The sequence below is a fragment of the Mobula birostris genome, chromosome 13, assembly GCF_030028105.1.
Source record: "Mobula birostris isolate sMobBir1 chromosome 13, sMobBir1.hap1, whole genome shotgun sequence".
NCBI lineage: Eukaryota > Metazoa > Chordata > Chondrichthyes > Myliobatiformes > Myliobatidae > Mobula > Mobula birostris.
The window spans coordinates 10,765,086-10,787,875 of NC_092382.1; the positions used below are offsets into that span (position 1 = coordinate 10,765,086).

Sequence of the window (22,790 nt, forward strand, 5' to 3'; positions counted from 1 at the left end):
ACACGGAAGGTTAGTTAGGAAGGTTCAATCGGCAGGTATTAATATCTAAGTAGTAAAATAGATTCAGCAGTGGCTAGATGGGAGATGCCAGAGAGCAGTGGTGGATAGCTATTTGTCAGATTGGAGGCTGGTGTCCAGTGATGTGCCTCAGGGACCTGTACTAGGCCCAATGTTGTTTGTCATATATATTAATGATCTGGATGATGGGGTGGTAAATTGGATCAGTAAGTATGCAGATGATACTAAGATTGGTGGAGCAGTAGATAATGAAGTAGGTTTTCAAAGCTTGCAGAGAGATTTGGGCCAGTTAGAAGAGTGGGCTGAAAGCTGGCAGATGGAGTTTAATGCTGATAAATGTGAGGTGCTACATTTTGGTAGGACTAATCAAAATAGGACATACATGGTAAATGATAGGGCATTGAAGAATGCAGTAGAACAGAGAGATCTATGAATAATGGTGCATAGTTTCCTGAAGTTGGAATCTCATGTTGATAGGGTGGTGAAGAAAACTTTTGGTATGCTGGCCTTTGTAAATCAGAGCATTGAGTATAGGAGTCGGGATGTAATGTTGAAATTGTACAAGGCATTGGTAAGGCCAAATTTGGAGTATTGTGTACAGTTCTGGTCACCGAATTATCTCAACAAAATTGAAAGAGTACTAGAATGTTGCCTGGGTTTCATCTCCTAGGTTACAGAGAAAGGTTGAACAAGTTGGGTCTTTATTCTTTGGAGCGTAGAAGGTTGAGGGGGGACGTGATAGAGGTATTTAAAATTATGAGGGCGATAGATAGAGTTGACGTGGATAGGCTTTTTTTCCATTGAGAGTGGAGGAGAGTCAAACAAGAGGACATGAGTTGAGAGTTAAAGGGCAAAAGTTTAGGAGTAACAGGAGGGGGAACTTCTTTACTCAGAGAGTGGTAGCTGTGTGGAACGAGCTTCCAGCAGAAGTGGTTGTCATTTAAAGTTAAATTGGATAGCTATTCGGAGAGGAAAAGAATGGAGGATAATGGACTGAGTGCAGGTCGGTGGGACTAGGTGAGAGTAAGAGTTCGGCACGGACTAGAAGGTACGAGATGACCTGTTTCCTTGCTGTAATTGTTATATAGTTATATGCTTACCAGACTGAATTTTAGTGAAGAGCCACACGTTATTCCTATCCCTAACATTCCACATGAGACAGCTTGTCATAGTTTGACTTAGCCATAGTCATCGAACTCTACAGTACAACAACAGGCTCTTCGGCCCATCAAGTCCACACTGACCTATTATATGTCAAGTCGCATTGATCTGCACACCGATTAGATGCATCCATACCCCTCTCATTCATGTACTTATCCAACTTGTTTTTAAATGTTCAAATCGAATGCAAATGTACCACTTCCGACGGCAGCTCGTTCCGGACTCTCACCAGCTTCAGAGGAAGAAGTTCTCCCTCAAATTTTCTTTCATCTTTCCTCCTTGATCCATGACCTCTAATTCCGGTCTCACCCAACCTCAGTAACAGATGCCTGTTTGCATCTACTTTATCTGTACAATTTATAAACTTTTTTCCCTCTATCACATCTCTTCTGGTCCTCCTACACTCTATGACAGTCCTAACCTATTCAAACTTTCCCTATATCTCAGGCCCTCAAGTCCTGACAAAACCTTGTATTGTTTTTCTGCACTCGTTCAATCATATTGATATCGTTCCGAGAGGTAGGTGCTCCCATTGCTCCCAATTAGTCCCTGCAAGATCAAATTTGACATAGTATTCCAACTTCTGTCTTCAATACTTTGATTTATGAAATCCCATATTCTAAAGTTTTTAGCAGGACATCTACCTTTGACAAAACTTTTAAGAAATTTTGCATCGGTATTCCCTGATACCTTGTTTTTACCGCACCGCTCAATGCCCAACCAGTCAATGTCTTAATGTTATCGTGGCTTGGCCTCAAATAGTGCACACTTCACACTTGTCTTCATTAAATTCTATCTGCCAAACTCCATTCCACTTCTTTCCAGCTGTTCCAGGTCCCGCTGCAAGCTCTGATAAACTTCCTCGCCATTAATACGTTGATGTCATCCACAGATTTGCTGACTCTGTGTACCACATTGTCATCCAGAGCATTTATATACAGTATATGACATACAACACCAGGTCCAGTACAGATCCCTGAAGCACACCACTGGTCTAAGACCGCCAGTAAGTCAAGCAAATTTCTACACGAATCCAATATCTAAACTAACTTACTACCATGTCATGAATGCCAAGCAATTTAATCTTATTGACCAGGCTGCCATGGAGGACCTTGTCAAAGGCCTCGCTGAAGTCCATGTATACAACATACACTCACTTGCCTTCATTACTCGTTTAGTAACGTCATCGAGAAACCATAAGACTGGTTAGACAGGATATACCAGGTACAAATCAGTGTTGACTATCCCTAATGAATCCTTACCCATCCAAATACTCATATCCAGTCCTTCAGAATACCTGCCAATAACTTTACCATCACTGGTGTTAGGCTCATCAACCTGTAATTCCCTGGCTTTTTCTTACAGCCTTTTCAAACACCAGAACAACATTATCTACCCTCCAATACTTCCACATCTGACGTTCTAAATATCTTTACTGGAGCACCTGCAATCTCTGCACTCACCTCAGACAATTACGAAGGAAAACCTTGGGGATTTACCCCCCTAATCTGACTCAAGACAGAAACCACCTCCTCCTCTGTAATCTGTATAGAGTCCATGATCTCACTGCTGTTTTGCCTCACTCTAAAGACGCTGGTATGTCTCCTGAGTAAATATAATTGCAAAAAATCAATTTTAAATCTCCCCCACCTACTTCGGCTTCATGCACAAATGCCCACTCTGAACTTCAAGAGGACCAATTTAGTCCGTTGGTATATTTTTGTTCCAAATATATTTCATGAAGGATTTGGGGATCTGTTTTCCCTTGTCTGCTAGAGCAAACTCATGCCGTACTTTCACCCTCTTGATTTCCTACTTTAGTAACTCTTGCATTTCTTGTACTCATCAAGTACCTCATTTGATCCTTCGAGCCTATACTTGTGATGTGCTCAGGGCCTTGATATCTCTAAAAAAACAATGTTCTCTAAACGAAGGTACCCCTGCCTTTTATTCTGTCAGGAACTTTCAAACTCTGTACTTGTGGTCATTTATGCATTTGAACTCTGTACTCTCAAAATATCAGTTTTGGAGGGTTCACACTTACCAAGCACATCTGTACCAGAAGACAACCAGTCCCAATCCACTTTCATCAGATCCTTTCTGGTACCATTAAAATTGGCCTTTCTCCAAATTAGAATCTTAACCCGAGGACCAGACCTATCCTTTTCCATAATGATATTTAAACTAATGGCATTATGATCACCAGATCCAAAGTGTTCTCCTGCACACACCTCTGCCGCTTGCCCTGTCTTGTTCCCTAATAGTAATTCCAGAATGCGCTCTCTCCAGTTGTGACCTGAGTATATTGATTACAGAAACTTCCCTGGACACGTTTGACCTGCACTATCCCATCCAGCCCTTTAACCCAGTGAGTCAGTCAATAAATGGAAAGTCAATTGTCTACCATCAGAATCTTATGTTTCTTGTTTCTGTGATCTCCCTGCACGTTTGTTCTTCTAAACCCCATTGATTATTGGGTGCTCTATAATATAATCCAACTAACATGGTCATCCCTTTCTTATTCCGTAGTTTCACCTATGTAGTCTCATTGGACCAGCTGTCCAGTTTGTCCTGTCTGAGCAATGCAGTGACATTTTCTCTGACTAGTTATGCCACCCGTCCCTCTGTAATCCCTCCCACTCTATCGAATCGTGTCTAATGCAACGGAACACTGGAATGCTGAGCTGTTAATCCTGCACCTCCTCCAACCAAATCACAACAATGGTTACAATGCTGTAATTCAATGTGCTGATCCTCATGCTAGGCTGATCTGTCTTTCATACAGTACTCCTTGCATTGAAATAATACGTAGTTTGGGAAAAACGATTCTCATCCTTTAGTTTCCCGACTTTGTATGTTGGCTTAACAACATCTTTCCCACACAACCACTCCACCATCCATGCTGGTTCCTCACCCCCTGCAACTCAAGTTTAACACCTCCCCCTCCCCATGCAGCGCTAACAACCCTTCCCACAGGGGTATCAGTCTGCCTCCAGTTCGGGTGTAAAACGATCACAGGTGTCCAGGCCACAACTTCCTTGGAAGAGAGCCCAAACATCCAAACATCTGAAGCCCTCGGTCATGCACCATCTCATCAGCCAGACGTTGAACTGTATTATCGTCCTATTTCAGTCCTCCCCAGCATGGGGCACGGGTAGCAATCTTAAGAACACAACCCTGGAGTTCCTGCACTTCAGTTTAGCATCTAACTCCATGAACTCACTTTGCAGGACCTCATCACACTTACTACTCTTGTCATTGGTACCAACGTGGACCATGACCTCTGGCTGCTCACACTGCCCTTAAGAAAGTTTCAGACTCGAACTGAGATATCCCTGATACACCATCCAGAAATATTGTTCTCGTCAACAGAATCTCCAGTCTGTTTTCCTAACCGCGGAATTCCCCCTGTTAGTTCAGCTCACGCTTCTCACTCGTTCTGAGTCACAAAACCAAACTCGGTATCAGAGGCTTAATGACCGTGGCTTTCCTCTGCTAGGTCATACCCCGAAACAGAAATCTGTATACCTGTTACAGAGGAGTTTCCTGCAGTGGCTGCCTCTCAGTTACCTGTGTCCTGCGCCTTAGGTATAGCTCCATCCCTGTATAGCCTGTCAGTCAACCTCTCATCCTCTTGAATGATCCTGGGTTCAACCAGCTCCAGTTCCAATTCCTGATCACAGTCTGTAAGAAGCTGCAGCTGGATGCAATTCCTGAAGGTGTAGTTATCTGGGACACTGGCGGTCTCCCTGCCTTGCTACACGCAGTATGAAGAGCATTCCACTATCCTGCCTGGTATTCTCACTGTTCTAACCGTGAAAAGGAAGGGAAAATACTATCCAAAATCTACCTAAAGCCTCCACCTTGCCTCACTGAACCTTCTCTGACACAAAGCCTCAACTCCCCACTCTATCCCTGGCTCACTCACACTGTGTCTACTCCACTTAAAACTTGCCAAGCGGATGTTTCCCGACAATCTGTGGCGTTGAGAAGGACATGACTGACCCCGCTCACTTCTTTTAAATTCTTTCCCCCACTATGAACACTTCAATGGCTGTTAGTGATTTGCGGCGAGCAGAATGCACTGGGTCAGTCCATGTTCAGGGTAGATTTGTACCCATCCCTCCGCTCCTCGATATATTCCCCATTGTTCATTACAGAGCGTGACTGAGCTGGCGGAGAAGGGAAACCGAGCGGGCGCTTCCAAACTCCTCCTGGATCTGGTGATGGAGAAGGGCTCCGGGGCCCGGAGGGTGATGTGGGAATCCTTTGTGAAACTACACCACCATTTACCGAAGCTGAGCGGAATATTGAATGAAATACGGGAACGTGGTACGGTGAACAATACACTGTGTGTTACAGATGTAAATGCTGATGAATTTACAGTATTACACAGACCAGACTTCATGCAGGTTAATCTGTTGAACAGGTGACAGCCAGTTCGCCTACATGGACACTGAGCGGGGTGTATCTGAAGTGCCGGTGCATCTGAAGGGTAAGAGATGGAACGGAAATCTCAAAGTCTTTATTTCACTCTGACAGTCTGAATACCTGTATTTAGAGGCCGGTTTAGAGACTGCCAGAGTCGGGAAGACAGGTTTTTGTTGCTGTGGCTGAAGGACAGAAAGCGATTTTCATTTGCCACAACACCCGACACCTTCCGGGTCTCAGGCTGTGCACCCAGAGGCCTCTACGAGTTTGATAAACAGACATTCCAGTCAGTCAGAGATGAAACCACGGCGTTCCCCTTTCTGTAGGGCCGAATATCCTGGGATCTGACAAAACTGAAGGCAAACCATTCCCATTGGAACATCCAACTTCAACAAGGGAAATCTCATACCTCCGATCCAAAGCGAAGCCGAGAGTTGTTGTTATTCCTCCAAAGCCCACAAGACGTAGCAGCAGAATTAGGCCATTCAGCCCATCAGTCTGCTCCGCCATTCCATCATGGCTAATCCCAGATCCCAGTCAGCCCCATACACCTGCCCTCTCGCCATATCCTTTGATGCCCTGACCGATCAGGAACTTCTGCCTTAAATATACCCATGGACTCGGCCTCCACTGCAGTCTGTGACAGAGCATTCCACAGATTCAGTACTCTCTAGCTAAAACGAAATCCTCCTTACCTGTTTTAAAGCATCGCCCTTCAATTTTGAGGCTGTGCCCTCTAGTTCTGGATATCCACCCTGTCTGGTCCTTTCAACATTTGGTAGGTTTCAAACACATTCCCTCGTATTCCTCAAAATTCCAGTGAGTATAGGCCCAAAGTTGCCAAAACTCACCTCATATGTTAACCCCTTCATTCCCAGAATCATCCTCTTGAATCTCCTCTGGACCCTCTCTAATGACAACACATCTTTTCAGAGGTATGGGACACAAAACTGTTGACAATACTCCAACTGCGGCAAAAAATACCGTCTTGTAAAGGCTCAGCATTTATATTAGATGCATCATCGAACATTTACAACACTCTATTCCATCTGCCACTTTTTGCCCATTCTTCCAATTTGTCTCAGTCCTGTTGCAATCGCACTACCTACCCCTGCACCTATCTCTGTATCATCCTCAAACTTTCATTCCATCGTCTACATCATTGACAAACAATCTGAAAGCCAGTGGTCCCAATACTGATCCCTGTGGAACAGCACCAGTCAATGGCAGCCGACCAGAAAAGGCCCCTTTTATTCCCACTCGCTGCCTGTCAGTAATTCCGCGACACATGCCAGTATCTTTCCTGTGACACCATAGATTTTTATCTGGTTAAGCAGACTCATGTGCAGCACCCTATCAAATGCCTTCTGAAATTCCAAGTAAATGCCATCCACTGACTCCTTTGTCCACCCTGCTTCTGACTTCCTCGATGAATTCTAACAAAACCCACGCTAACTTACTTTGTCATTAGTCTCCAAGTACCTTGAAATCTCAACCTTAATAGGAGACTCCAACTCTTTCCCAATCACTGAGGTTTGGCTAACTGGCCTATAATTTTCTTTCTTTTGCCCTCTTCCCTTCTTAAAGAGTAGAGGTACAATTGCAATCTTCCAGTCCTCCAGGACCATGCCCGAATCAAGTGATTCTTCAAAGTTCATGACCAATGCATCCGTCAACTCTTCAGCATCCTCTCTCATGACTGTGGGATGTAGTCCATCTGGCACAGGTGACTTTGCACCTTAAGAGCTTTCAGTATGCCGAGAACTTTTTAATTTGTAATAGAATGGCACTCACTCCTGCTGCCTGTCACTCGCAGACCACTTCACGCTGCTAGCGTCTTGCACAGGGAAGATATATGTAAAGTACACATTAAGTTATTCTGCCATTTGTTTGTCCACCATTACTATGTCACCAACATCATTTTCCAGTGTTCCAGTATCAACTCTCACTTCCTTCTTGCTGTTTATATAACTGAAAAAAAGTGTTTAGTGTTTATTATCCTGCTTTATATTATTGGCTTTTCTGCCCTCATATTTCATCTTTCCCCTTCTTATAGCTTTTTTAGTTGCCTTTTGTTGGATTTTAAAAGTTTTCTATTCATCCAACTTTCCCTCACGTTTGTTGTCTTGTATGCCCTTTCCTTGGCTTTTATGTAGTCTTTAAATTCCTTTGTCAACTATGGTGGCCTATACGTGCCACTTGAGAACCTCTGCCTCTGTAGCCCATATCTATCCTGCAACTTGTGACCTGTTCCCGGAAGCATCAGCCATCTCAGCTCTGCCGTCATCTCCACTGGTATCCTTCTCCAATCTACCTGGGTAAGCTTCTCTCTCGTGCCTCTGTAATTCCCTTTATTCCATTGCGATACTGATACTGCAAGTTATGCTTCTCCCTCTCAAACTGCAGAATCAATTCATTCATTCATTCAAATGATGATCACTACCTCTTAAGGGTTCTTTTACATTAAGCTCCCTCATAGGATCAGGGTTATTGCACAACACCCAATCAAAGATAGCCCTTCCCTGAGTATTGCTAAGCACAAACTGCTCTAAAACGCTAACTCATCGGTATTCAGTAAAATCCCTCTCTTGCGATCCAACTCCTGAAGTTTGTTTGATTTTCTTATTCCGCGTGCATATTGAAGTCCCCCATTACAATTGCGTCATCACATTTATTACATGCCTTTTCCAGCTCCCTTTGCAATCTCAACCCCACACCTTCGCTACTATTTGCAGGGCAATAAAGGATTCCCATAAATCTTTTTTTTTTAACCGTTGCGGATTCTTATGTCCACCCACAAAGATTCAACATTCTCTGACCCTATGCCATCACTTTTCTAAAGATGTGATTCTATCTCGAACCAACACAGCTACAATACCACCGCCTATGCCTTCCTGCCTGTCCTTTCGACAAGACGTACATCCTGTACCGTTAAGCTCCCAACTGTGGTCTTCTTTCAGCCACAACTCAGTGATGCCCACAACATCATTCCAACCAATCTCTAATTGCGCCAAGCGTTCGTCCAGCCTATTCCGAACGCTGCGCGCATTTAAATACAATGCGTTCAGTCCTGCATCTGCGCCCTTTTGAATTTTGTCTATGTGGTACAATTTAACACTTTGCTCTGTCTGTATGTGAACCCAGTCATTGGCTTGTCCTTCCTTACATTCATGTTACACCCATCGTCTACTTGTAAACCTGCTGGTTCATCCACAACTCTATCGTCCGAGTTCCAATCCCCCTGACATTTTAGCTTAAAACACTCCCAACAGCTCCAGTAAATCTGCCCGTAAGAATATTGGTCCTCATCGGATTCACGTGCAACGCGTCCCTTTTGTACAGGTCTTACCTGCCCCAGAAGTGGTCCCAATTATCCAGAAATCTGAATCACTGCCCCCTGCTCCAAAACCTCAACCACACATTTCTCTGCCACCTCATTCTATTCCTATTTCCACTGTCGGGTGGCACAGGCAGCTGTCCTGAGATGACTACTTTTGAGGTCCTGCTTCTCAGCTTTTTTTTTCTAGCTCCATATGTTCTGTTTTCCAGACCTCCTCCCTTTTCTCTTCCTATGTCGTCGGTACGAACGTTTGCCCCGACCTCTGGCTGCTCAACATCCTTTCTCGGGATATTGTGGATGTGTCCAGAAACATTTCGGACAATGGCACCTGAGAGGCGAAGACCATCGGTGTTTCCATTTTCTGTCCACAGAATCACCTACCTATAGACTCCCTTATTACCGCTGCCATTCTCTTCAGCTTCCGGCTGTTCCGCGCATCACTGAGGAATTGCCTGAGTTCATGTACCAGCTCCTCGGAGATGAAGAGACTGTAGACTAGTGTGGGGCGTGTTACATCATTACTGGCTCAGCCTGGAAAGGGAAACAGAAATTATGTTACTTTTCTGTGGCTTAGTGCTGACAGTTTAATCCTAAAGGAGTGTCAAGAACATGGGGTCCATTGTGAGAAAAGTAAATGTCAGTAGAGCAAGTAAATTGCTCCCCACCCCCCCCCCCCCCCGCCAGTGTTACCCTCTGCAGTGCAGAGTGGAGCCTTAACAGCGAATCAGATCAGAAATGTTTCTGGGCCATCGTTCATTTTCAGACACTCTGTCTCTGATCTCCGGATTTCACCCAAACAATGTCTTTAACAAGTTTTTTTTTATTAAAGAATATATGTAGTACTCTCCATGTTCATCAGACCAGGCATTGATAACCTATTTCTATCTCTCCTAAGATGTTCGACAGAAACACAAGGAGACTCTGCGGGCACAAACTGAAACACTGAGAGTGAACACGATCCTGATGACGGAGAAGGTGAAGGTTTTCCAGCTGGTTGATCGATACGCTGAGCTCACGGTCATTTCTACTGTTCGAGATCGGACACTGGTGGAACATGAGCTGCTGGCAAGAGGCAGGGACCATGAGGAGTGGAGAGAGAAATATCTCCGGGGAGAGCTGGAAAAAATTCGGACTGACCAGTTGTTCCAGAGGAGTTTTGTTCAAAACTTTAAAAAATCTGTCTTTGGAAACAAAACAGGTATGTTCGCAGCAGTGGCCGGAGTCCCGGGAATCGGGAAAACAACAATGGTACAAAAGATTGTTTATGACTGGGCCACAGGGGAAATCTACCAACAATTCCAGTTTGTCTTCAGTTTCAAATTCCGGGATTTAAACTCCATTAACTGTAAGATAAACCTGAGAGAACTGATTCTGGATCAGTATCCATACTTTGGGAATTTACTGAGAGAGGTCTGGAAGAATCCCGAGGGATTGCTGTTTATATTCGATGGTTTGGATGAATTCAAACACAGAATCGATTTTGCTGACAGTCGCAGAGATACAGAACCCAAACACCAGTGCCCAGATCCTGAGTGGTGGTGTGAAGTGTCTGACATTGTGTGCAGTTTAATCCAGGGCAAGCTGCTCCCAGGGTGTTCAGTGCTGGTGACCACACGTCCCACAGCGTTACATTTATTGGAAAAGGCGGATATCAATGTCCGGGCTGAAATCCTGGGATTTGTTGATGAGGAACGGAAGGAATATTTCATCAGACATTTTGAAGATCAGACAGTGGCAGCAGCTGTTTTCAAACACGTGGAGGAGAACGAGATCCTGTACACCATGAGCTACAACCCCTCCTACTGCTGGATCCTCGCTCTGGCGCTCGGCCCCTTCTTCACACAAAGAGTCAGGGACCCGCAGCGAGTTCCCAAGACCATCACCCAACTATATTGCTACTATATTTACAACATCCTGAAAAACCACGGCCGTGAGATTGAGAACCCCCGTGATGTGTTTCTCAGGGTTGGTCAGATGGCCTTCAGAGGGGTGTCCCAGAGGAAGATTGTGTTTACAGATGGAGATTTGATCAACTACAATCTGCAGCCTTCGCAGTTCCTGTCCGGATTCCTGTTGGAGCTTTTGGAGAGAGAGGATTCTGCCCGGAGCATGGTGTACACATTCCCACACCTCACCATCCAAGAGTTTGTAGCTGCTATCGCACAATTCCTGACTCTACATCCCGGGAATATCCTGAAATTCCTCACTGAAGCCCACAATACGACAGACGGTCGATTTGATATATTTCTCCGTTTTATTGCTGGTCTGTCCTCCCCAATGACAGCTAGGGGCCTGGAGGAGTTTCTGGGCCCATTTCCTCATGAAACAACCTGCCGGGTGATTGACTGGGTGAAGGAGGAGGTTACACGCCAGAGTGGAAACACATGGAGTGGAGTTGGTAGAAGGAGCCTCCTGAACACATTGCACTACCTGTTTGAGTCTCAGAATCGTGGACTGGCTCAGGCCGCACTGGGATCAGTGGAAACACTTTCATTCAGTGGAATGACACTGACTCCGATTGACTGCACGGTCCTGTCTCATGTCATCGTACCCTGTGATACAATAAAACACCTCAACCTGGGGAACTGCCACATTCAGTGTGAAGGAATCCAGCGGCTGGGACCCGGGCTGCACAAGTGCCAGGATTTGAGGTAACTCTGAACTGTGAAATTGTTCCATTGTGTTGTTTCAATGCAAAGTGTTTTGGGTTAAACTGCGATAAATTAGACTGTGAAGAATTGTGATAAATGCCAGGGAATCGTCAGTAATTCCCCAAGGACAGGAGGGTTCTGCGGTTCCTTGTGAAGGGATGTTGGAAACTTCATCAGATCAGTGAACAACGGCCATTGGTTTAATGGTAGTAAATCACAGGAATGGCTGTGTTTCTCCCTGCCTCTGACACGTCCATTGACAATGTTCCTGATCACTGTTACTGACACCCAGACCAACATTGACAGCAAAAGGTGGGTCAGAGATTCACACCCCCTTCCCAGTGAGGGATAAGAGACCGTCAGCAGACTGTCCAGTGAGAATGAAAGAAATACCATTGTGAGATTGTCCTACCCTGCCCTTCCCCGTGTGTGACTATCACCATCAGCCCACCTGAATGACTTTGTTTACTCCCAGATACCCAGACTGCATGGGCACATCTCCTCTCCTAATTATGATCCTAGGTTCAGACCCATCCCTCCTGTACAATCTATTGCTGCATCCTCTCCTCTTGTAGGATCATCGTTTCCCCCTCGGGCCCTCCTGTGGGACCTCTCATCCACATTCCCCTTCCTTTCTTGGGGATCTCTTCCCCATACCCATTCCTCCTGCGGGCTCTCTCATCCCTATAACCCTTCCTTTCTTCGGTTTCTCTCTTCATCACCCTTCCGCCTTGTGGATCCCTGTTCCCCATCCCCTTTTCTCCTGTCCGATCTCTCTTCCCCTTCCCCCTTCCTCATGTGGGATCTCCCTCTCTCATCCCACTTCTTCCTGCAGGTTCGGTTTTCCTATCCCTTTCCCTCAGGTGGGACTTCCATTTACAAATCTTCCTCACTGTGGGACTTTTTCCCATCCTTCATCCCTGCCCCTCCCGACCCTCTCACATCATGAACACGTTTCTAACCATCGGGGAATGAGACAGAAAATGTGGAGTTTACAGGGTCACACCGACAGACTAAATTACTGACATTTGGTGAATATCCTGGAGCTGGGCAGTGAGGGACATTGACAGTGATGGGAACTCCGATCAGAGATTTACTGAAGGGTTTAGTCTTTCCTGAAATATCCGAGTGAGAGAAATTCCCTCAGACCCGCGGTTTGAATCACTTTGTTCATCAAGTTGTCTGTTTGTGTTTAGACTTGGGAGGAATAAACTGGGAGATTCAGGAGTGAAACTGGTGTCTGCGGCTCTGAGGAACCCGGAGTGTAAAATACAGAAACTCGGGTAAGTACCAGACTATGGGAGATTGTGTTTACAGTCACTGGGTGTCTGACACTGAACATTAATGTGATCAGCAATTGTGTTATGATGAACACTGGGTATTTGTACCGTCTCCTGTCTCTCTGTGTCCTTCACCCTCACTCTCTCTTATCTCCAGGCTGTTCAAGGTCGGTCTCACAGATTCTGGTGCCGAGGATCTCGCCTCCGCTCTCACTACAAACTCATCACTGACGGAGCTGGACCTGAGTGGTAATAAACTGGGAGATTCAGGAGTGAAACTGGTGTCTGCGGCTCTGAGGAACCCGGAGTGTAAAATACAGAAACTGGTGTAAGTACCAGACTGTGGGAGATTGTGTTTACAGTCACTGGGTGTCTGACACTGAATATTAATGTGATCAGTAATTGTGTTACTGATAAACACTGGGGATTTGTACCGTCTCCTGTCTCTCTGTGTCCTTCACCCTCACTCTCTCTCATCTCCAGGCTGAGGGATGTCGGTCTCACAGATTCTGGTGCCGAGGATCTCGCCTCCGCTCTCAGTACAAACCCATCACTGACGGAGCTGAACATGAGTGGTAATAAACTGGGAGATTCAGGAGTGAAACTGGTGTCTGCGGCTCTGAGGAACCCGGAGTGTAAAATACAGAAACTGTGGTAAGTACCAGACTGTGGGAGATTGTGTTTACAGTCACTGGGTGTCTGACACTGAACATAATGTGATCAGTAATTGAGTTACTGATAAACACTGGGGATTTGTACCGTCTCCAGTCTCTCTGTGTCCTTCACCCTCACTCTCTCTCATCTCCAGGCTGTTCAACGTCGGTCTGACAGATTCTGGTGTCGAGGATCTCGTCTGCGCTCTCAGTACAAACCCATCACTGACAGTACTGGACCTGGGACCAAACTCACTCACAGATCGATCTGTCCCCGCTCTCCGCCGCCTCATACTGACCCTCCCGAATCTGGAGCAAATCGAGTGAGTGTTTGTGTCAATGTTCAATGTGATAAAATATCAGCGGATCTGCGGGTTTTCTGGTGGTATTTGTCTGTGAGTGTTGTTGAAACATTAACCCCAGTCCCCTGCGACTGACACTGTTGTGTAATCTGTTTATTTCAATTTTATTCTTCCATCTATTTCAGGCTGGTTAACAATCTGTTCAGTGAGACTGGGAGGAAGGAACTGAGATCTCTGCAGGAAACCAGACCCGGACTGACAGTGACCGTGTGAACATCCCCGCCCGCGGAATGGGATCATTTTGGCCGATTGTCCGCCCTCCCCTTTAACTCCCACCCTCCCCTTACCTTTAATGTCCACTGCCAGGTTTAATTCCCAACAGTTCTAACGGAACTGGCTCCAGTCTCACGCTCTGTGACATCAGAAGCACTCCCGCTGTGATGTATTTCTGCCTGTTGTACAGCGGCACAGCTTCCGCCGGATGTGCTGGTTCATGCCCACCTCCCTGCCCCCCCCAGACACGTGAGACGCCGGAGAATTGCACAAATAGGAAGAGCCCGGGGGACGGGGCTCAGTCTGGGACGCCGGTGTCCCGGGGTGGGATTATCCCGGGAGAGAATCCTTTTGCTCCCTTTGCTGAGGACGGTGCATTCGGCAGTCTGGCCGATATAATGATGTTAAATTGGCAAATACCTCGGCAGTGACCCTGGATCTGCAGCGATCTCAGACACGGCCCTGAAGTGTGATTTTATAATCATCGGTTCCCCAATGCAGAGTGACAGTGAGAAACGGGACTGGTTATTCAACCGGTCACTCGTTGTCGCCGGTCAGTTAATTGTGTGTGACTGTGAGTGAGTCGGGAGCAGCTTATTTATTCCCGCACGTCAGCAGCTCACACATTGTTTAATTTACATTTGTCATGATGAAATCAATAAACCGCTGTCACTTCCTGTCTTGGTGTCGGACTTGAGTTTTATTTGAGGTTTCTGCCCTGTGCACTGCAACAGTGTGTCGGAGCTCCTCACACTAACACAGTAGCATCTCAGCTCCAGGCAGAGGGAGGTCGGACTGGCAGAGTCTGGGTGGCAAGGATCGCATCTCCACCTAATCTCCATCCTGGCTAACTGATCCCCTCTTGCCACCACGCAGACAGTTAAAATCGACGATAATATCGACGTTAATCTACGGAGGTCGCGAGTACGAGAGGGATAAGGGATGGATACCAATGTTAAACACGGAGTAAAGATCCCTCCACACTGTCCATCCCACACTCCCGGGGTCAGGCACGGAGTGAAGCTCTCTCCGAACTGTCCAATCTCACCCTCTGCGGTGGAGCAGTAGCCCAGGATGAAATTGAAGATGAGGATAATTTTGCAAAAACGAAACCACACCCCTTACCGTCCTCTCTCACTGTCGGCACTCCTAACGGGACCCATCTCTTACCGTTCACTCACACAGACCTTGCTGTCAACCAAACGCCACCTTTTCCTATTCATTCCCACCATTTGCACTCGCAATAGACGCCACCCCTTCCCATTCACTCCCAATGGGACCCAGCCCTTCCCATTCACTCCCACCATCTGCCTCCCAATGGGACCCTTCCAGTTCATTTCCAGCTGGAATGGGGTCTTGAAAATCCTCGGGAACGCCGGAATTCTGTATTTGACTGAACTCGTCACGGGGTTTACGAAATTTGACGAGAACGCCGATGGGTTTATTTGTTACACGGAAAGTCCAGGGTCGTGTGAATGTTGACGGCTTTGTAACATTGATGATGATTTATCTCTAGTCGGAGACAGTGGATACGATCAGACTGAAGGACCTTCGACACTCCTTCCTGAACATGGCATGGTGGGGGGGGGGGGGCTGTGAGAGAGGTTTATAGTTTTCTTGTCCCCACGCCGGGTGATTCATTGCTCCCGGTTCCCGGTGTCCACATAGCACACAGGAAGTTATACAGGACACAGTTACCGGTCTCCATATCCCAAACTGGGAATTTTGCCAGACACGGTTCCCGATCTCTGTCTCCACACTGAGAGTTTTACCGCGCACGGTGTAGGGTCTCTGTACCGACACCGGGAATATTACCACACAAGTTTCCTGGTGTCTGCATCCTCTTCTCTCCACGACACTTGGAGTAATAGCGCACAGGATCCGAAGATGAGGATGTCGTTATGACTTTGTTCATAATAGTCCTTGCATTAAAATAGACACATTTAAAACCATCGGTCTGAGCGCGTCCCTTCTCTATCACCTGCCTACGCTCCTTCTCACACTGTATACAATCTTACTCTACTTGTGAGCCAACCGCTTCTCCCTCTGTCTCTTCATTTCGGTTCCCACCCCCAGAAATTCTAGTTTAAGCTCTCCGGAATACCCTTAGCAAACCTCGCCGCTAGGATATTGGTCCCCTCTGGGATTCAAGTGCAACCCGTCCCTTTGTACAGGTCACTCCTGCCCCAGAAGAGGTCCCAATGATCCAGAAATCTGAATCCCTGCCCCCTGTCCCAATCCCTCAGCCACGCATTTATCCTCCACCTCATTCTATTCTAATACTCACTGTCGTGTGGCACGGACGGTAATCCCGAGAATTCTACCTTTGAGGTCCTACTTCTCAACTTCCTTCCTAACTCCCTGTAATCAGTGTTCAGGACCTCCTCCTTTTTCTTACCTATGTCATTGGTACCAATATGTACCACGGCCTCCGGCTGTTCACCTCCCCACTTCAGAGTATTGTGGACACGATCAGAAACATCCCGGACCCTGGCCCCTGGGAGGCAAACCACGATCCGAGTTTCTTTCCTGCGTCCACATAATTGCCGGTCTGACCCCCTAACTGTAGAGTCTCCTATCACTGTTGCCATCCTCTTCCTTTAAAGAGGAATAAGCTGGAACGGGGTCTTACACTGGCCAGGCGTTCCTCTTGATCTTAATGGTTCGAAACCCTGTTGCTCGTTTCAATTGTTTGTATGATTTTTATGTTTTCCTCTTGCACATTGAGCGTTTTCCTTTGATTGTTATCTTTGATCTTTATTTGTCTTTAATTGGGTTCTTTCGAGTTTCTTACTTTGTGACGACCTGTGAGCAAGCAAATCTCAAGGCTGTACAATGTATACATTCATTGAAATGAATTCAATTGAATTAACTTTATGTCTTAGATCCTTCACATATATAAGGAATAAAAATCTTTACGTTACGTCTCCATCTAAATGTGCAATGTGCAATCACAATAAATGTACTTGAATCTTGTATCTTGAATCTTTCCCTAGATTTTGTTAGTGGTCCACCCCATCACATTCCTTGGCCAATATTTTAGCTGTGTTCGATAGGTTTTCCATGGCAGACCGATTCATTCCTCTAAACAAGCTACCATCAGCACGAGAGGGTGCACAAAATCCGTATATGTGGTTTTCCACTGATATTGTTTCGAACAGAGGTCGCCCATTCACCTCCACGTTCTCCCAAGCTGTTTCCAAGTTGATTGGTGCGACCTTTCATCGGGGTCCCATACTCCGACTAATGGACAGACTATGAGAATGAACCATTCAGAGCGAACCATTGGCTGCCTCTTGTAGTGACCATTTAATCTGAGCCGCGTTCTCCCATAATTTCCTTCACCTTCCGTCATTGGGTATGACTCCGTTCAAATGTCAAATTTGAGTTTCACCCCACTCTGATCAGGAGGTCGTGGTTAATGTTCCGGCAGCAGAACAATTTGTTCAGAAGTGCAAATAAGACCTAAAACGCTCCAGAGTTTTCTGTTCCGCCCGGAAACAAGCCAGCGGCAACCGGAAGAGACGTCTGGGTCCCTCTTTCTATATGAGTCAGCGGGTCTGGCCTTCAAACTAAACATCCTCTACTCCAACTAGCATGGTGCAAAATAGCTACTCTCTTTATGGGTCCCATCAAAGTCTTCGGAAAATTAACCTGGTAACATGCAGGTTACAAATTCCTCGTTCTATGCGACTTCATCCCACCTTTCATTTATCCCCTTGGCCCAATTCCCACGCCCGACCAAGGATCGTAGACGGAGATTCCATAGACTGCTTGCTTCACGGACATTAAGGGGATATCTAACATAGTTGAGACTGGAAGGTTTACGGCCAGGAGGAACAATGTTGTGTTCATTCCAGGGATATTGTGGATCGTGGCGTTATTTCGGAATACCATCGTGTTCAACCAGCTAGTCCTGGAGGGAAGGAATTTTGTCAGACGATGTGCACTTCTATGGAGTATTCAGCCGGCTCTGCTTTTTTGCTGCTTTTTGTATCCCCTTCGTTTTATTAACTATCACTAAAATGCATTGTAACACTTCGGAGTTTTATGTGTTAGAGTTGGCTCTTCTCTAGTTTATATTAAAGTTGAATTGTCATCGGGTACTTCCCATTAATCCTCCTCGAGACCTTGCAGGTATCCAATTTAGTATCCTTGGACGAGTGTTTCTTATCAGAATGATAACTTGTAAGCTTTTCAGAAGTCGGGGATTTTAATTAGCTGGGCCGGATTCCTTGGTGACCTGGAGCGTATTTAAGGGAGCCGTGCTAACCTGCCCGGGCTCGGGAATCCTCATCTTTGTCCAGTGAAGTTAAAGCCGAGTTATTCCCAGTTATCCCGGACCTTGTATGTTCTACTGTTTGGTTTCGTCTCTCTTGTTATCAAAATGCTTAGTTTTGTTTAACCCTTCCGTGTCTCCGTGTGATCCTGCAATTGAGTCCGAAGATTCAGCGTGACACAGAGGAGAAGGTGAGAAAGTAAGAAAGACCATAGAATAGAAAGAGAGGGATCGAACGAAGAACGGCATAAAGCTGGTCAGAGGGGAGTGGAAGTGAAATGGAATCTGTTTTAGCAGCTTCTTACCTTGTGTCCTCATGGACCGGGTATTCCAAATACCAACTCCACCGCTCTTTCCATGCCTCTTTTGGGACTCCATCCTCTATCCTACGTCCACCTCTTCAACTTTATATCCGGTGTCTCCTCCCGTCTTTCGTCCCTCAGTTTTCCTTCTATCTCCTTCCGTCTCCATCATGCTCCGACTTCCGGTTCCGGCTGTTACCCGGTGGAGCACTTCCGCTGGACTGGGCGCTGTTCACGGGAGAGCTCGAACAATTAAAATATCTCACAAATCGCCCTAGGCCACGGCATTAAGACATACGGAATGGCAGAACTAACTCCAGGGTGTTTACTGTGGGATACGACAGCGTACTGAGAAGCACACTATTTCTGAAGAGTAGTGTAACCTGCGCCGAATAAAAAAGTCAGTCAAAACCCAATGAATGCCCGTCTAGAATTTGCTGTAATGCACAAGGTACATTTTTTATAACCTCATCCGATGACAACTGATTCGCAAATCATTCGTGTGTACATTGCACCCTGGAAATCAACTCCCGGATACCTGTTATTCCACAAGTAAATTTCCTGAACACTTCAATTCAACCCAGGTCTCTAATTCCCTCCCAATTATCCTCAGATGCCATAGGCATTGTGATTCTGGCGATATGCATCCTCCCTATGCTAATGCTGGAGATGTCCTGAGTGTGACCGCAGGCGCCATCAGTCATTTGTAAACCACACAGTCCGATGTTGCTAGCGACTTTAACCAGGTGCCCGACCTGCTGAGTTCCTCCAGCGTGTTCTGAGTGCTGCTTTGACCCCAGCATCTGCAGATTATTTTGTGCTTACCAAGTTAAGGGCTTTCCTGTTTAAATTCTGTCAGCTTGTTGAAATTGCCACGAGAGGTGAGAACACATCAGCACTGACTTACACCAACAACCCTGGTGCCAGAAAAATCTGCCATCCGGCTTTACGTCGGATTTTCTGACTACGTGTCTGTCATACTAATTCCTGCCTACCGACTGCGGATTAAACGAGTTAAACCAGTTCAAAGGGAAATCGAGACCCTACGCGAAGGAGCAACCTCGGCATTGTTGTAGTCTTGAATACAAGGGCTGCGACGTGTTCTGGGAAGCAACTATCTATGAGCATCACACTAACATCAATCGATGTGTTAGATCTGTGACTGTATACGCAGGGCCGTGCATTGAGGACATCACGGTTATTAAGCACAAATATTTGAGGGCGAAACGGAAGCCATGGCTGACAGCAGAAGTCGGGCACAGCTGAGAAATTCCTACTACAACGGGTCCTTCCCACTTTTCCTGTCGCTGAACACAGTCCACTGATATTCCCGTAGTCTCCGCACTCCATTCCGTCCAGGATGCTGTTTATCGCCTTCAGCTCGGACTTCAATACGATCTTCCCTCGGATGCTCGTATGTAATCTGTCAATGTTGTGGCTCGACACATCTCTGAGCAACTGGATCCTTGACTTCTTGACATGAGAGCCACAGTCAGTCCGTGTAGGCAGATACATCTCCAGCACCATTACGCTGAGTACCGGCTCCCCCAGGACTGCGCGCTCAGCTCGCTGATGTTCACGTTGCTGGCGCATAACTGCATTGCAAGATCGAGTTCTATCCGAATCACCTAGCTCGCCATACTTGGCCACATCAACTACGACAACGACACGGCGTACAGGGAGGAGGGAGAGCGGCTGATGGACAGGAAGACTTGAGTCTCAAGGTGGACGTCCAAGGAGGTGATTCTGGCCTTTAAGAAAATGCAGGCTGACGGCGTCGCACTGCACATACACGACTCGGCCGTGGAGAGAGTTCGGAGTACCGGGTTTCTGGGTGAACACGTACGGACGATCTCACCTGGTTCCTCAACACCACGTCTGTGGTCACGAAAGCGCAGTAACGCCATTTCCCTCGGGGGTCTGAGACTACTGAGGCTCACCTTCCCCCATTCTTACCAATGTTCGTACGAGCACCATAACGTGTCTCTATACCAGCTGCATCACCATCTGGTACAGGCATTGCAAAACATCTGACCGCAAGTCAGTACCAAGGATTGCCAAGAGATCTGAGAGGAGAGCTGCGTATGCAAGGCCTGTAAATGATCCCTGTCGTCCGTCCTTTAAACTCGCACCACCAGGCAGGAGGTAACGCAGCATCAGTCCAAGGACTGTTACAATAGATCATCACGCATGAAGCACCAGTAGCGCATACTATATTGTTTTTTTTTTGTAACTTGTGTTGCAAATGCACCTTACTATTTGTTAATTCTCTAGTGGTAACTTGATGTGTAATATGTGTGAATTACGTGCACTGTGCTGTGCGCTTTGGTCAGGAGGAAAGTTGTTTCTTTCGGTGGTATACATATCTACCGCTGAATGACAATAAACTGAACTTGAATGTAAACTTTTCACATGTATAAACCTTTATATTGTGTCGAAAATTCACCCTTCAATTCACTGCATGGTAGCTGTTATTGTATAAATAAGTCATGCAAATCGCACGATCGGAGGTCAGCCTGTAACTCAATCCCTAGTTCCTGTTAATTTATGTTGTCATCTTTCGAACATATCTGTTGGATTCCGGACGACAGTTCAACTTCGGCTATCTGATATTCTGCATATTATCCATTCACCACAGCCCGTGGGCCGCCCCGATCAGATTCCAGACGATAACCTGTTATTCTTTCTGTAAGCTAGCCCACGATGAAACTATTCACGGGTAGTTCGTTCTCATGGCATCTGTGAATCGATACATGGTCTCCCCTGTCCGAACTCCACGGTGAAACTCATTCCCAATGATCTGACATTTCTGAGTCTGATATTCTAGGGATACATCCTGCTTGATCCCCGAGAACAGATTTCTTTTTAAAGCGCAGACATGGATGTCTGTTATTCTATATATAATGCCCGTTCACAGTTTAATCCTCAACGGGTCTCCGCCTTACCCGTAGCCATATCCCTGTGCCAACTTGTACAGGATGAGTGTCCGGGTCATCAGGAATATCGTGAGCATGATGTGCAGGAGGTTCAGGAGCAGGGAAATGGATGTCAAAAGGAAAGCAGCATTCAGAATAATGTGATCCAGATCTGTTTGCCGTCAGTAAATAGTGGTGGTCCGCTGGGGTCGGGATTGAAATCAACGATTTGGATGGAAGAATGGATAGCTTGGTGACCAACTTTGCAGTTGATATGAAGGTAGGTTAGAGCAAAGCAGGTGTCTGCAGAAGGACTTGGAGGGATTTGGAGAACAGGCGATGAAGTAGCAGATGAAATACAGGTAGATGTCTGAGGGGAGATTTGCAGAGGTATGCCAAATGACAAACATAAAAAAAATTAGTCCTGACGAAGGGTCTCGGCCCGGAACGTTGACTGTACTTCTTCCTATAGATGCTTCCTGGCCTGCTGCGATCCACCAGCATTTTGCGCATACCAAATAACAAGGCGAATGGAGAGTGTAAATGCAAGCAGGCTTTCTCCACTGATGTTGGGCGAGAATACAGCGAGAGATTAGAGGTGAAGGGTGAAATGTGAAATGTTTAAGGGAAACATGAGGGGAAACATCCTCACCCAGAGGGTCGTCAGAGTGTAGACAGTGCTGCCAACGCAAACGTTAATTGAGATTTCGGTTTCAATCTTTAAGAGATGATTGGATATGTACACGGATGAGATGGAGATGGATGCCCACGGTCCAGGTGCAGGTCGATAGCAGTAGGCAGTTTAAATAATTCCTCACGGAACTGGCGGACTGGAGACCCTGTTTCTGTGCAGTGGTTCACTGTGGTTGTCTGACTGTATGCCTGTGTTAGAACCTTAGTGTCTCACAGCACCGGCCAGTCTAGAGGGTCGTTGATACTGTTCGAAGCCTCCGTCCTTGCACACACTGAAGCTTGAAGACTGAGTGAAATGGATGGTTACAGAATGAGAAGATGGAAGTGGAGGTGTGAGATGATAAAGGGAGTATCACACTACAGGAATATACCTTCACTCCTTCAGTAAGGAGGTAAAGACGGTAGTTCCGGGCTGGAGGTGGCTGTGACAGTGGTCCCTGTTCAGTGAACAAATCTGTTGTTTCATCCGTGGTAATGGGGATCATTAACTCC

The 22,790-nt window shown here is 46.4% G+C and overlaps 1 protein-coding gene across 1 annotated transcript in view; it reads left to right on the top strand.

Moving 5' to 3' along the window:
* LOC140207807 (uncharacterized) overlaps positions 1 to 14,772 on the top strand; it is a 151,856-nt gene extending 137,084 nt beyond the window's left edge. The window contains exons 18-25 of the mRNA XM_072276370.1: positions 5,340 to 5,511; positions 5,609 to 5,674; positions 9,846 to 11,601; positions 12,798 to 12,884; positions 13,039 to 13,209; positions 13,365 to 13,535; positions 13,690 to 13,857; positions 14,022 to 14,772. Coding sequence (XP_072132471.1) covers positions 5,340 to 5,511; positions 5,609 to 5,674; positions 9,846 to 11,601; positions 12,798 to 12,884; positions 13,039 to 13,209; positions 13,365 to 13,535; positions 13,690 to 13,857; positions 14,022 to 14,109 — 2,679 coding nt within the window. The 3' untranslated portion in view covers positions 14,110 to 14,772. The remainder of the gene's footprint in view (positions 1 to 5,339; positions 5,512 to 5,608; positions 5,675 to 9,845; positions 11,602 to 12,797; positions 12,885 to 13,038; positions 13,210 to 13,364; positions 13,536 to 13,689; positions 13,858 to 14,021) is intronic.
* Positions 14,773 to 22,790: the final 8,018 nt, after the last annotated feature.